Genomic DNA, 18,012 nt, shown 5'->3' on the forward strand with positions numbered 1-18,012 from the left:
AAATAATATAACGATAATATGCTAGTGGAGAAACTCAGTTTGTTTTTCGATTCTTTTGTTATTCCGGTGGTGGTATAGCTTAGTGTATATATTATATATAAATAGTTATACGTATATATGTTATATAAAAAAGGAATCTCCGCGCCTAATACACTTGCTCTCACGGTATATGAGCGTGTGTGTCAGAGATATAACACATAATATAGTCTTTCGTGTTTGTGCGTGTGTGTATATGTGTGTTGTTTTTATTGCTACAAAATAATTATCAATTTACTTTTCTGCAGGCCATCAGATGTACGGTACCGGGATGCGTGTGCGATTGTTTTACGCCCGGCAAACTTCACATACGATTCTGCGACGCATGCGGTCATGGATGGGTCCCACACGGTAAGTGAACCATTTAGTTTATTTTTAAGAAATCTCATTATAATATATAAGGTTCTTTTATAATATTACTTATATAACCTCTTTCAAACACCACGTTGTACAAATTGCCATGGCGCAGACTTAGGTCAAACCGATAATGGTCGTTATGAACTTATGTATTATATATATATATATATATATACAGACACGTTTTCCTCCTGCATATCACATACCTCTTTTCGTAGGTCTAAGACCCCTTTTGTTATTATTATTATTTTTTAGGGTTTCGGAAGTCTCCGCGGGGCTGGTAATATATTTCCGGACACCCTTTACACTCGTTGTTCTCTTCTTTTTCTTTTTGCTTTTTTTTTACTTTACGGCTAAAGCCGTGTACGCTTCTGTTTAATAAAACATGCAGTTTATACGGCAGGCGGTGAGGGCAGGCCGAGTTCCCTGGAGACGAAGCGAAAATCGATTTGGCCAAAGTCGACCCACCCGCCGGCCCTCCAAAATTTTACTCTCGGCATAATCATTTACAGCCTATATACCGGTATAACCGTACGGTGGTGAAGAGAGAGAGAGAGAGAGAGAGAGAGAAAGAATGGAAGTGACCTGAATCCAAAATCAATTGTTTTTTTTTTTTTTATGGTATTTTTTTCGTTCACTTATTTACTATATATGCAAAATATACGACGTTTCTATCATGTTTTATATGCGTATTATGTATATTATATACCCCGTTGCTCCGCAGTGGTGTGTCAAAGATACGTCGGCGGCGACGATTGCGAGAGAAATGGCTTAAGGGTGCACGCAATTAACCAAATGGAAAACTATAATACAAACAGTCGATTCCCCACAGTGCAATATTATCTATCACTATCGGGCAGTCCGGTACCAGTATGGAAATGAGCACATCGTCGGTCGGTCCGCGTATAGTACCGTTGTTAGCATAACGTTTTCTTGGGTCCGCATAAAAACCACATAAATATACTTAGTGTTTTTTTTTTTTTTTTTTTGTTGTCCAGACCCGCCATCGCGTAGATATGCACATAGACCCTTACATATTATATGTACAACAAATGTCTAAAGGCTGCAAAAGGCGTAGAAAATATAAGGAAAATAGGGAAATAAAAAAAAAAAATATATATATATATATAGATCTACATACCGTTATACATATGTAAATGTAAATGAGTTGTACCTGTGTTCGGTATGTGTAACATATAAACGTGCGCGTACATTGTACGTATTATACAAGGTAACGCACATGCAACTATATAGGCACCTACATATATGTGTGATGTGTAATAAATAAATCGCCATCCAAGGGCCTATTATATATATATATATATATATATCATATACAGTGTTTGAGTATAAGTCGTATAGGTTTTCCACGCCAATTGAATACGTAACACATACTCCGGCAAACAAATGTCGGTCGGCTTGGGCGCAGCGGTATCCGCGCATATTAAACGAAGTACGATGTTAGGCTATATATATATATATATATATATATATAGTCGAACGACGTTCCGCGCAATCGGCAGAGATTGATTACACGCGATTGAACACATATACGTGTTTATATTATTGTAAAGGGGACATCCGCCACCACCGCCGAGGGAATGACATTTTGAAAATTTAATACGGTATAACCTATCCGTCAAGTCGAAATAGGATTGACAATATAATATAGTCGGTGTGTATATAATATAGTTTCGACGGATTAAAAACGCGTTTACGGTGTACGCTGGTGTTCCGGATGATGTTTATATATAAATATTATTCAGACGGCTGTCAGCCGTTATATTATTTTATATGACGCATAATATAAAATACTATATAACGGCACATAATAAGCTTCTTGAGAAATTTTCACAGATTTACCGTGGGTCAGATAGTTATTTTTTTTCGAAACAACAATTTCGCATAGTCCAATTATCTATATTGTTGTACCGTATATACATATAGATCCATATATAATATATACTCGTATATATATATATTAGTTTATTTAATTCTCATATTATTATATTCTGTTCTCGCCACGTATATCTTACCTATATATAATATTTAACAATTTTAACATTATAACATACTATAGGCTTGTCACGTGCGGAAGACTTTTGGCTGCCGTAGGTGTGGCCAACTCCCGTAAACTGCATATACGATGGACAACGTAGGTACCTCCTATATTATCTAAATTACTCTCTCCGCTCGTGGAGTTTCGCGTTTTGTTTTCGTGGTAGTGAGGTTGACTGACTCGGTGTCGTCGCTTAACCATGACGACGACGAATCTCATCCGAACAAAAGAAATTGGCCACACGCGTACCATGGCGTTGTATAATTATTACATTATTGTTGTGTATACGACCGCGGTCGCGGCTATGAGAAAATCGCTTCATATTTCGTTTTTTTCCCTATTAATTAAAACTCCCGCCCACCCGTGTAAAACAATACAATGTGAAAAACTTAAGGCTGACCGCAGCTACTCTTGAGTGTCCACCGAACCCAATGACAACGAGTTATTAACTAAATAGTATATTATATATTCCCTGTTTCCTTGTGTATATTATATTCTATAAGATATGTACATTTTTATAGTATATTTGTGTATACGCGTGGCCAATATATTACATTAGATAATTTATGGTGAGACACTAATAATAATAATAATATAATAACATTATGATATTCAACCGTAGTACATCGAGGAACCTGAGAGAGCAGCAGCGCCATCGATATTTAATAAACGCATATGTAAAACTGTAAAAGACGCCATCAAAATCTCCTTGTTTATCAGGACTTGAATACCAAAATGTGCGTAAATGCTTATAATTATATTTTGCGCTCACAACCCTTGCTGTAGCAGTGTATTACACACTACAGCACGTTCGAATGACAAAGTGATTTCCACGCCCTTCGATTTATATTTTAAATACGACGTCGGTAGCGTATTATAAACCGTATATATATATATATATTTACACACATATGCACTGCACGCACAACTACGCACCTCATCGTAATCGTATACATATATATATAGCCCAGCCCTGTCGATGACGTACCTCTAGAAGCCCCATGATTAATGGTAGGTTACCCCGTTCCCTGTATATATATATATAACCCTTTAGATTTCTCTCACTCCCTCTCACAACGTCTGCATTTCCTTGTCTCCTCCGCTCTACCTCTCTGTGCCAAATGCCGATTCTGTCGATTAATTATATACGTTCCTAACTGGACGCACACAACCATAATGTATTACGAAAAGCTGCCGCCGCCGTGGTATACAATACGCGATATATAATATATATATATATATATATATTATAGCTACTACGCGGCAATGACCCCGTAGAAGAGAAGGGTTGCAGCGGATGCGGGAAGTGGTGAGTGAAAAAAGATTCAATTAACGTCCGGCTGGGGTGGCGGCTGACGGGACGGTTAGAGAGAGCACGGTAAATCTGGCCAAAAAGTACGCCACGTATAGAAAAGGCCTTGTTTGCTTCTGTGCTAGCATGTATGCGTTACAACTTATGATGATATATTATACATCGAAATATTGTTTATTTCTTATTACGGTATTGCAGTGTTTTGTATCTAATTTATAAAAGATTATATTTTAATAACTCAATTATATTCACGTCGACTATAACATATTATAAATATACTCGTCGTCGTCGTCGTCGTCGTCGTCGTCGTCGTCATCGTCAAATATTAGCTTTGCCCATAATAATTCTCGGCAGATATTATTATTATAAGCGACTTGCGCTCTCTGAACTCACCGTCTATATACATAACAAACATACCGAGCCGGGAGGACGACGCGTTCTCTGTTTATTTTACGTCAGCGTCTCGTCTCTCGTTGTGTTTACGTTATAATTGCACGGCTTTTGTTGTTAAACATTTTCCCCGCCGCCACCGCCGACTTTTGCTGTTTGAAACTTTCGAGTACTCGTCCCGTTGCAGATTCACACTACTGCCACCCCATCTCCACCATTACTAAAGCAAAACGCTATTTGCAGCAAATTACTGCATTCGCATAAATACAATATTATATATTATAACGTATAAAATGCAATATATACGGATTTCCTGTTTTTTCTTGATCTTTTCTACAAGCGTGTTTTTACTCCCTTATTCCCGTCGTATTCGCCGTTTATATTTGATATGTATACTATATACGTCAATATTAATAACAATAATTACGAAATACACTATCAAAAGTAAACATTAACTTCATAGATCGTATCCGGTTAATATTATATTGTTATTATTTTATTAATATTTCAACGACGATGGCGACGACCTTTGTATTATGATATTGAGCTACCGCGGCGCAATTTTAATATTATCATATACGAAAGTCCGACAGTCCATATTTCACATAATATACATCATCGGTGTCAAAGTTATTGACACACAACGCAGAAATCGATAATCCGCGAGAACGACTTAAGCGTGGTGTGGTAACTATAATATATATTATATTACTATATATAGGTACCTTCGCTATAATACGATTGACGTAACTGTCAATATTATATATATATAACCGTATGCACTTTGGCTTTGTTTTAGCCACGCGCGTTATTTAAAATAAAAATCCAATTTATTTTCCTCGAATATTAGGCACTATCTACATTCTACACATACTATATTGGTGTTTATAAATATCATACATTTTGTTATAATGTTATAATAATAATTAATAAGTAAAGCAATCCCAGATATAATAGTAAACATAACTATATTGTTTAATTCCTACAATAAAGTAATTTTATTAAAGTCGCAACTAAATATAAAGTCGAAATAGCTAAATATGTTTAATTAAACTAATTTAGTATTTATAACTACTTTTAGAGATTGTGATTATCCCTTTGTTAACTCGAAAATACGATTAAAATTTAAAATAAAAACCTTTATTTTTTCCGTATACATAATATTCCAACCAAAAATGGTTAGCGCGGCTGCATGGTTTTATCAAAATGTGCACTAATATGCATATAATTGTACAAATATACATATATATTAATGCGCTATATTGTATATATAATTTGTAACGACGTACAATTTGATCGCACTGAATCCCTATCAAATAAATATATAATATATTATTATAATAATAGGTACCAGAAATATATGATAGAATTATTTTATATATGTATAGCTGTCTTTATTATTTTATCGATTTCAATGCCCTTCCCCCCCCTATACTGCAACACTCGAACCGTTGACATGATGAATTCGTCAGTATAATGTACAGAAACTCAAATCCTGACGATTACATATCATATTTTATAATAATATTGGCATATTGCTATTATAATTTATATTTTAAATTAAAGTATTAATAATAAAATTCAAGAAAAATAATGCGCAATCGACTCACTTAGTGATTTTACCACTAATAAGCCAACAATTCGAAATATTTAAGAGAAAGCTATAATAATGCTTTTTTTCAATGTTGAGTTATCAAAGTTTGAGTTTTTGCATTTAAAATATATAAAAACTAATAAGTATATATTATACAGTATAATACAGTGATGATGTATTTTTTGGCACGTCAAAATGGCTTATTATAATATAAGTATACTATGCGCTTTTGACTGCAACGTATATATAAATTGCAATCGCCACTCACTATAGGAATAACTGCATGTAGTCTGTAGTATAACATTATATTACAATATAGTTTACTACGTCGCCGATCGGGCGGAAACTCAGAATGTAAGTTGAAATAGTCGAGGAATAGTATATTAGTATTAGATACCTATGTAGAATAATATTACATTATTTCCTCGATAATTTTCATTCATCATGAGATTTTATCGACCGCAAAATGCGGCTCGCTGACGATCTATTTTCCTAAACCAAACATATCATTTTTCGGTTAAGTGAAAATTGCACGTATATACACATAATATATATAATAACATATATAATATAATATATAACAATCGATTGTTATAATAAGGTGTGGTATAGTGGGTATATATATATATATATATAACTATATAGCTATAACAACGAATGCTGTTATTTTGGCCGCAAAATCGTGAACGTCACAATATATTATATACCTACCGTTAATACCTGTAATATATTATATGAAATCTCTGAAGGTTTTTCAAAAATTAATGTTCACATGTAGTGATGGTTATAAGTTTCCATTTATATGTATGCGGCACGGCTATCATTGCGGAGTAAAAATAACGTTGGTCAGCGGTTTACGCGACGTGTATCATCATCGTCGTCGTCGTCTCGTACTCTTCGTGTAAGTCCTCCTATTGCACAACGATCGCACGCATGGTCGTCTCATCTCCGGTATTTCGATCACGTACGGCCACGGGTTTCGTGCGTGTGTACATGTGTGTAATATATCGGTCGTACACTTTGCGGCGTAAAAAAAAAAACAAGCAACGGTTACATATTATATATGTATGATGCGAGGAGCTACCCGACGGAAATAATAATAATATGAACACGAGTCCTGACGGTCAAATCTGCATGATTGGGAAAAATATAGAAAAGAAAGAGCGAGTGCAGGGGTGGCCAGTCGGACGATCGATGGGTCCTCCGGGAAATGGTTCTTATCTTTTGCCACCGCTCGTATATATAATAATAATAATAATAATATATAACACGTCTTTTTCTCTCGCCATTGCCCCTTTTTCACATTATATAATATTATACCGTTACATTAGTTGTGTGTATATGTGTGCGAGCGCGCTCATGATATTATACACGACCCTTACATGCGTATATATGCGTGTGCGAGCAAGATTCTGTATGCCAGTGCGTATATATATATATGTATAGTGTTAAATGACGTGTCACAACACGGGTTGTATATAATATTCGCAGAGCCACTACACTGCCGCTTTACCGATATATTGTATATTAATATAATAAAACGCCACCTTATTCGCCCTCATTCGTCACAGTCCGTCAGAACGGTGTGCGCTACCAAGACGGATCAAAATGAATCAAAAGTTCTCGAAAAGATTACGTCGAGTTATAAAACGTATATACCATGATGTATATTATATTATTATCGTTATTATTATCAACATGGTCCTTATCAGCATCACGTTGTACGTGATGTGATTTTGTCTTTTATTTCAACCGTAAACCACTGACAGCTGAAAGTTTAAGAGAAACTATTTACAGTCCATCGTACTTAACGATCAATCCTATGGAAAAGTTTTGACATGCATATTAATTAAAAACTTTACTGCGGACGAAACGATTGCGCGCGCGGTGTTTGGCGTCCGTAATATAAGGTATAAGCATGATGTACGCGCGCCATCGCGCTATAAACGAATAAAAAAAAATTATTTTCAAATAATTTTCCCTCCTAATATAATTGCATTTATTACGTACGTATAATATTGTTGCGTTATGTACATATACTAAAGCTGACGATGATCTTGCAACTATATCTCTGTATAGTATATATATTTACGTTTTTATTATTGCTTTTAATTCTGGTCCATTGTTCAGCAGCAGTGTGTGGGCGCGCCATGATTTCTTTTGAAACATCAAATGCCCTGTTGTTTTGACGATTTAATCGGATCGCTTTGCTTTTCGAAGGGGATCGCGCGACTATACATAGTATAGTACAATGAGTGGAAAAGAGGTAAACACGCACAAAAGGCCTAACAAAAGGGTTAATCGTCGGAAGAGAGAAAAACGGTTCCTTATGAAATTAGCCCCGGGCGGCGGAATCTCTTTTTTCCTCCGGTTCTCCGTCGTTCCATTCATGTAGATTTTTTTTCGTTGTTCATTATTAGCAAAGACTTCCGCAATTAAGATTTCAGTATGCTGCAGGAAAATGAATCCATCAAAAAAAAAAAAAAACAAACAAAAAAAAAATAGAAAAAGTGAGAAGGCAATATGCCATCAATTTCGATTATCGGACACGACGCCATGCGAGAATCTAAAAATATAGAAATTAATTGATTTGGATCATCTCCCAAGTGTGATTTTATCACAAGTGGGTCCCCGCAGAAGGAAACACAAACCAGACGCATGAGCACCACCACTCGTAAATGGTGTGTATGTGTGTATTTTTAGAGACAAATTTTGGCCACACGACCGACAAAACAGACATTAGAATAACTTATTAGAGTTCATCTTTTACAAAAAATCCAATGAATCCGAACAAATATTATGTGTACATATTTATCACGATACATAATATATTACATGCATACATAAAAGACCCGCTTTATTTAAAATAAAAAGTAAAGTTATTTATATATTTAAATGGTTTTGGTGTGCATTATTTAATTTTTCGACAGACACCGCTAAAACAAAATATATTTATATATCAATGCATTTAAACATAACGTTAACGTCGGATCGATATCGAACCCCGCGGGGCCCGTTCTGGTCATTATCGGATCTACTCGCGCAGTGTATCGTCGTGACAGGTTAGCGTGCAGTGCTCACTCCTGCGGGACACGTCAAATATATACGTGTGCGGTACATACGCTACTATACCACTATACCACTATAATATATATTATCATTATACAGTCTTTGACGATGACATTCACCTGCCCGTCTCTTCGAGACCCTTTTTTTAAAAGCTTGACGCACAATAACTAAAGTAAAAAAACAATAAAAACTTTTTCTTTAATGTCATTCCTACCATCGTCGACGATTATCTTGATCGCACGTCAGTGGTTTTCATGTGCGCCAAGAGTGCCCTTAATTTAGCCCGTAGGTAGTGGCTAGCACGTTATTATGTCACACACACACACACACACACACACACACACACACACACACACACACGTACTCACGCAAACACATACATGTATAATATATACATAAATATATTATATTTATATGTGTACACGTGTTGGCGGTGAGTATAATATATATCATACAATTGCACGCGCGCGTACACATACCCCCCTTGACCGCCGCAGTTATAATTTCCAAAATAATAATTTGTTGTGGTTTTCAGGACACGGTCGAAAAAAAACGAGTATATGTGTTTCATTATGATTTTAATTATAACCGCGTAATTTTGTTCGTCGCTGCCACCGCCCCCTTTTCAGTTGAGCGCGGCGTCCATTAACAGATAAAATAATAATTATACAATCCAACGGATCTCGCGCTGTTGTGCTACAGGTACCTGCTATATAAACGAGTATGTGGATAGAAAAAAAATATTATTATTATTAATCCGTCGTCCCCTCTACCCCGTGCGGTTTTCCAATTCGAATCTAAAACAACAACGACCATGTAATAAATTGTCGTAATGTAATATTCGTTCGTTCAGTTTTTATTTATTTTTTTTTATACGGATAAACCGGTTTTGTTTTTTGTACAATCTGCCAGTACCGTCACCCCAACTGGCGCGCGCACGCTTTTAGTTATAGACGCGCTGTACACAACTTTGAAATTTTAATGAAAATGTGAGGAACTTTTGTCGGCAGAGACGGAATTGTTTTATGTTTACTAATCAGCTGCGAAAGGGTGCGCGGAGAACGGCATATAATATAATATGTATAAGCGAGCATAGTGTGCGGTGCTGCAGTATGCAGTCCGGACATAACTCAAAACTTTTCTCCAACGGACGACGATAATAATTAAAGTCTTGAGGGGAAAATCGTATATTATACGAGACGCGCTCTTTTTGCGCGCGATATTATTGCATGTATATATATATATATATACGACTCGTTGCGCGCGACGGAAAACGCCGCCACTACCGCCCAATTACACGAGAGATTTTTAATTAACTCGCGCCTGGAAAAGGGAAAAATAATATATTAAAACATAGTTTTTTTATATCTCTCTCTCTCTCTATCTATGTATCTATATATTTATCTCGCTCGTTTCGACAGTCACCATCATGATGCGATACGGGGAAGTATAGTGGACGAAGAAAAGGACAAGTGTTTATAATCGAATCGTCGAGAACGTCTTTGGCCACAGGAGACTGACATTCCTGGCTGCGCGCATTGTTTTATGTGTCAGCAACGCCCCCCTCATTATGGCCCCGCGTACCTTTTTACTCCGTTTCACTTTACCAGAGAACGGACGCGCGCGCTCGTATATGCCACTTAATAACGACACACGCGCGTCTGTCGGCTGGTCGTTCGGTATTTTCGACGCGCTGTATATACGGACGGTGCCCAAGACGACGTTAAAGAAAAAGAAGAAGAAGAAAAAGAATATATGATAATATAATAAAATACGGCCATGGATGACCTGAGGCGAACGCCATCACCATAGTCCAAAATGTGTTTATAACGTATACACATGTTGTTCTTGTTCTTGCGTCGGTTGGATATACGCCGCGCATATTCATATGAGAAAAAATCAATACGATTACGATGATAATATTAACAATATAATATACGCCCTCCCCATTATATAAAATAATATTGTATGCGTAGGTATATATTAAAATGTATGTATAAAATTATGGGTGATACCATGCGATCATGTCTGTGCACACATATTTTCATGGTGAATTCGCATTTTTCGATACAAATGTCTGTCGGAAAAAAACAGACAGCAGTTTATCGCGGGGACGATTAGATACGTCGCAAACAGAAAAATACGTTACGTTAAGTTTTAGTGAAAGCCACTAAACAAAAAACAAAATTCGGTCGACTCGACGAGGTACGATAATAATATAAGTCGTTCAAATCAAGTCTATTTTCGAGCAACAGTATTTTTTTTTTTTTTTTTTGGTTCTCTTTTAAGCCGACTGGCCGACCAGACACGTACGCGTGAGATTGATTAATACAACGACGCGCTCGCGTTCGCGTTCTATGAAATCGTTTTAACGGTCACTGTGCGGTTAAGAGCAGAGCGTAGACGAAAAAAAAAATAAAGGAAAAAACGAATACGATATAATTTACGAGGAAGCGATGCATCATTAACTCTATGATAGCAGTAAAGACGGCAGCGACCCGTTGATCCAGGGGACGATGTTGGAGACCCCATCTTCGTCGTTCTCGTCGTCAAGTGTTGACTATATATATATACTTAATACAACATAAAAGCGACGAGTTAACGAAAAATTACAATTGAAATACGACTACATACTATTCACAGTATAATAATGATAATAATATTGTATAGACGACTAGGAGATTTATTTTAAGTAAAAATAAAATCGTGTACAATGGTGCCACTAGTGTTTTCGTTTGATAATATTATATAATATATAAATGAATAGGTCAAAATGTTAATTAAGCGTTATTATATTATTTATTATACATTTATGATATACCTATGAACCGAAGGTTTATGTGTACGACTTTTGGGAGGTTTTTATTTTCCGTGACGTTTATTACACGCGCATATAAGTAGTCCATTATGTCCGAAATGATAAATCGATGTTTTCTTTTGAATCAGTGGTAGCGGTAGTACGTCGTCGTCATCGCGTTTATCGTCGTCGTCGGCGTCGTTATCAACGCTACCGTCGCCGCCAAAGAAAATGTACTATACCTACACTCTCTGCAGGCTTTTTCGTCCGCGTTCTAATTAAAAACTGTTGCGTAATCACGCGTGTGTCGCTCTACATCACATCACTATCTCTGTACGTCTGATCATTTATAATATTATAATACATTAATGCTTTATTATAGTAATATTAACGTTTTCAAGTAATAACTATATACGCGTTTGCTCAGTATGGGTATTATTTATTTTGATATAAATCGTCTTCATCAAACACCGATGGCCAATCACCGCATCCGTACCTTGGATTGAAAAAAAATATTTCTCCTAACTAGCCAAAGGTTATCCGCATGCCGATACCACGTCGTCAGTGAATGATGATTAGAATTATTATATTACTATATCACCACATCCGTTTAATGTGCACTTTTTTCCGAAATTAACACTTATTAGTCAATACATATTATATGTATATAATAGATAGAGGTACTTATGCGTCAGTCTTATCTACCGAGTTCTATGTCGTGTCCGATGATGATATCATTATAATATTATATTGTATTTATCAGTTTGTGCTGTCATAAACAACTTCAATGTCGACCCGTATTCGATTTTTCTCCGATATGAATATTATAAATAATAAATGTATTATAATAATGTATTTTTATTTTTCACGTTTAATTGGCGGTTGACCTCTCTCTATGTAGTCTTGACACGCACTCTCTGACTGCTGTATTTTTTGTGTCGAAAAAAAAACGTATTTAATATACGACGTAATGATATTTCGACCTCATTAGTGACAGGAAGCTTTATTGACGGTATGGTAGTGCGGGCGGTGGTGGTGGCAAGAGTGTGAAAAAGCCAATAATATCGCATCGAATGTGTGCGATAACGACAGAATAATACTACAATATAGAGCACGTGTTTTTATTATATAATGCGCATATATTGTAATAAGCCATAGTCGAATGTTTCAATAATTACAAGATGAAATTTTTGTATAGAGTATTTTTTTATAATTATATACATATCATATATATATATTATATAAAGTAGTACTTATCCGTTATACATAGATTTTATGTAACATGATATATAACAATTTTACATTAAAATTACATTTGAATGTATCAGATCAAAACTCAGTCTCAAAAGTATATACGTACGTATTCCATAATATACCTAAAACTAATTTTGTCAGCTCGTCACACCACTAGCGTGCTGTACACGTGGGAGGTATTCGTTTACGGTGCGCGGAATAATAATTATTATAAAGGAAATCGAGATGGCATATTTCCGGAGCATTCTTCTCCTTCGATGATCGTATAGAAATTACGCGATTTTTTGGCGCGTTTTGTGAGGTCTCGATATATGCACTTGACGGTGCGGCGCGCACGAAGATAATAGGACCTTATTTTCGTTCCGAGTTATGATTTCGTATTTATTCTTAATCGATATTTGTGTGTGATGCAACGGTTGGAATAGGGTACCATCATATTCATATATATATATATATGTGGTATACCTATTCATCATTTTTATTTTTTATCGATTACGTCTTTCAATTCGTCGTTGTCGTCCTTTTTACAAATACATGATGTATGTTCGTGTGTGTGTGTGTGTATAAATATATAGAAAAGGATCAATGTGTGTAATTATAACATCGGTGCACAACAAAAGAAACCACCCTGATGATATATCGGCGACGGACAGGTATAATAGTATTATTATACGAGTTGTAGTAGTATTAGTTGTGTATAGTATTATAAAGTAGTAGTACACAAGGAGGCAACCCGCCGTCAAGTCGACTCTTGTCGGGACCGCATTTTATGTTGTCCGCGATTGGGTCAATGCAGGCGTGTTCATAACCGCGGAAAATGCGAAATTGCGACGGCCACTAGACCCAAATATATATATTATTATGCTATATACGATTTAATTAATTATTTTTACCCTCGTCCGTTGTCAATCTCCAATAGGCCGTGTATACGCGGGCTTATGGTGACTGAACACACCGCACACGCTCATCGACGTTATTGTATATTATATAATATAATATATATTTGTTGGAATTATATTTCAAACAAAAACCCTTATATGTATATAATATATGTATACGTTGTCATTGCGGGTTGTACCAACCTCCATACACACACACACACACACACACACACATTCGTTATGTGCATAGTGCAGGGAATGTATGCATAGAAGAAACGTTTTATAACAGTAACGAACGAATAAAAGTTTGAAACTCGTTATTCACCGCCTCGCATAGATATATATATAAACACGATTATGACATCCAACGCAGTTTAATTTATTATTATTACTGCACATCACGTGCGGCAGACGATGACAACGGACGATAGTTATTATATTATTATTTTACTGTTGAAATTGCCATGCCATTCAATCGATAAATTGAGATTAGACGCAAACCGGCTCTGTATATTGTTATATGAACCAATTTAAACTTTTGTGAAATCAAAATTAAAAGAAGGAAAAAAGTTCGGGATTACAAAAACATTGAGATAACGTTCGACTCATCAAATCTCTACTGCGGTATTATTATTGTGATAGACATAACAAGAGAATATAGTATTTGAAGAAGTGAAAAATAAAATTTTGCAACTCAACGCGCGCGACTGACGGATCTCGTCGACGACGATTTTTTGAAGTGAACGGTACGAACCACCTCGCCCCCGCACACAATAAATAATAATATTATTAAAATCATAATAATATTATAGTCGATTATAATAGTCGTTGACGACGATATATATAGTGCTTTTTCTCATGAATAATAATTTGACATGCCGTCGTCTGTCACGCATGCTCGGCCGCAGGTATACACAACTATATAATACGCGTGTGAGTGTGTGTGTGTGTGTGTGCGCGCGCCTTTTTTTCATCATCTCCGTCTTCATCGCGGTCGTGGTCGTAGTCGTGTACACGGTGACAAGGATTTTGACGCGTATCACGACAAAACCACCGGCCCAAGGGGACAAACAATTGCCTCGCCGATCATCGTCGCCGTCGTCGTCGACACTGCCACTGCCGTCACCTCCACGATATAATATTATACACACGCTCGCGCTCGCGTATACGCATCATGCCGAATTATTGTTATTATATATCGCTGTAACGCGGTATATACAATATATGTATATATACGTACCAGCCACGGTGTATTTTTTATTTTTCAATTTTTTTTTCTTCTATCATTTTCGTGCGGTCTGTGTCGGCACGACCGGTTTCTGTGGGAAACTACTCGGTCATATCAGTCACGTTGCCGCTGTTATACGATGACGTTATAATATAGCATATACGTAAATACGCGTACACATTATACGTATTGTATTGACAACATGATTTTTCCCGAAAGAAAATCGGATTATCTGCGCAAACTAAGAGGAGAAGAAAAACCGATGAAACTATTTTTTTTTTTTTTTTTTTTATTTAATAAATTCAAATATACCAACAATCATATCCATGAATAGAATCACAATACATTTTAGTTAATTTACCCCTAAATTCTTTATGATGGTAGCGGGGTAAATTAATTATTATTAAATTAAATTGTAATTTATATTATACAGAGTTAAATTTTTAATAATAAATCTAAAATCATATAAATACATTAATTACTATTAATATACGTATAACAAATTGTTCCAATAGAAATGTATCGATCGTATTTGATATATGATTATTTTTATAATTTAAATTATTAAAAAAGATTTTTTTATACAAGTCACTGATGGGAATTGAATTAAAATATTTTGGATCCAAATAATTCAATAACTTTTTCCCTTAACTTTTGTTAGCTTAATTTTTGTGCACTTTATATGTGAATTTCATATGCGCCATTACACGATCATTATGTTTATCTGCTTGCACAAGGACAAGACTAATTTTACTAATTTTAAAAATGGCTATCTTTATTACAGGTATCTCACTGGTAGAACATATTAAGTTCTTTGTATAGTTTGGACATAATTTTATTGAAAGATATTTTTGTATCTCAGATGATTTCAGAGCATTTTTTTACACCCACTCCACAATATATTATTACCATATTGGAAATTGATTTATATAGAGCATTGTGTACAGTAAACATAAGTAGGTAAGAAACTGTTAAAGTTAAACAGTTTAAAAATAATTGTTCTTTATCCCATATTAATTAGATTAATTATAATAAAATATCTATCGTGCTGCACAACACAATCGATAGGTATATTGAGTTTTTACGAAATATTATACTTATTTATATGCTAATTATAAACTCTATACTATATTTAAATACTATAATAATATATATTCCTAAAGATGTATGCACCGAACCGTACGAATAGTCTCGTATACATAATATAATATTATTAATATTTTTATAATATACATAATACTATTATATTATAATAATACGATAACGTCGGCTGTGGTGTATAAAAATATGTTTCCGGTTGGTTTGTCGGTCACCCCCAAACTTTGACGTCGTCGCCGATGTTTTTGAGTATTATTATTACTTTTTCCGAAGAATTTGCTCAAGTCAAAGAAACTACAAGGGAGCAAAAAACAAACAACAACAAAAAACCTTAAATCCAAAATGAGACTTTAATTTCGCTTATAACTCGCAGTATTTGTGTATATGTGTATAATGTACGCATAAACACAACAAATTAATTATATATACATAAACGGGCAAAAGTCCGGCGCCACGTGTCTCTCATCGGCGGAATGTTAATATTATCGTTTGGAGCGGGTGCCTGCGTTCACAGGTCGTCGATCAAAGGCTTTTCGAAACTTTCAACATCAGTCACCCCGCACTTATGGAGTATTTAATTTTTTTCGTCAACATATACATTACGCGAGTATGAACACATTATGTCTAGATTGCATTCCGCGACCAACGACTATTATAGTTGTCACTGCAGTCGTGATTATATGTTCTTATAAATTGTATTCATCGTTACATACACACACTTCATAATAATATATTACGCTGCTCAAATCCAGCACAGTTGTATCGACGTTATAATAATATATTATACTTATTTATAACATTCCGTTGTCCGGCGGGCGACTGCAGCACACGAATATCGGCCTCGGGCGTTGTCGTTAACCGAGAAATGTGGTCGGGACGAGCTTATAATAATAATAAAACAAACCGGTGTTACGACGGTGTCACACTTCTACCGCGACGAGAAAACAGGTGACTGTAGGGTGTATAATATAATATGAGTATTATAATTATAGAGGTATACGATTCATTTTTGAAAAATAAAGTATTTCGAAGTTTTTTGACCATAACATTCAAAGTATGTTTTTAGCGCATTTTTTTTTTCTAAGTACCATTTATTTAAACACGCCAATTACACGTTTTGAAATAATAAATTCGAAAAAACCACTTAGGGTTTAAACTGCATTTAAGGCATTTATGCTCGATCGATATCTATGTACACTGCGTAATCGTACTATTTCAGTTTATATGTGATCGTGACGACGGTCGATCAAAATTCACGCGGGAAAAGTAAAAGTGAACAATTCGCGTGGCGGGCGTGTAAAAATTGAAGACTGCGTGTCTATTCTTTTTTAATAGGTATACCTATATAATATGATATACAAATTACAATATCATTATATTCGTCTACACTTTTTTTAGAATTTACGGTATTAAAATAATATCAGAGATGAGTAGAGAAACGCCGTGATGGTCGTGTCGCACCTTTAGTCGTGCAGCGGCGACGTTCCGTCATCAAAAACACCCCGCGGGGCAATTATTATTATTATAATACTAGTATCGTCGTCATTATTGTAAAACGTGTATAATAATAATAATAATATATAAACATATAAATGTATATTATATACCTATGTTGTAAGTTTACGACGACGGTTCGTGTAGTATAATAATAATAACGTCGCCGTCGTCGTTTTCGTTTCCCTGAAGGACAAACCGGTTTGCGGTCACGAAATCTATTTCTGATCGACGACGGATACTGATGATCGTCGCCGAAGGGACTTTATGTGTGTGTGTGTGTGGGGGGGGGGGGTTAAATGAAAAAAGTCCTCCGTGAACTAGAGGCTTTTCGGCTCGATTTGTCACCGCCGCCGCGTACGGTCATTAGATGACGTTGTAATAAGTATATATATTATTATTATTATTATTTTATTGTACACACCAAGACGGGGCCACTACTA

The 18,012-nt window shown here is 35.5% G+C and overlaps 1 protein-coding gene across 2 annotated transcripts in view; it reads left to right on the forward strand.

The window, feature by feature from the left end:
- The window catches only part of LOC113560320 (zinc finger protein basonuclin-2-like), an 81,543-nt gene that overhangs the window by 42,019 nt on the left and 21,512 nt on the right, over positions 1 to 18,012 (forward strand). For both annotated transcript variants that reach the window (XM_026966104.1, XM_026966106.1), the window contains exon 4: positions 285 to 387. In XM_026966104.1, coding sequence (XP_026821905.1) covers positions 285 to 387 — 103 coding nt within the window. The remainder of the gene's footprint in view (positions 1 to 284; positions 388 to 18,012) is intronic.

The sequence above is a fragment of the Rhopalosiphum maidis genome, chromosome 4 (genome assembly GCF_003676215.2).
Source record: "Rhopalosiphum maidis isolate BTI-1 chromosome 4, ASM367621v3, whole genome shotgun sequence".
Taxonomy (NCBI): domain Eukaryota; kingdom Metazoa; phylum Arthropoda; class Insecta; order Hemiptera; family Aphididae; genus Rhopalosiphum; species Rhopalosiphum maidis.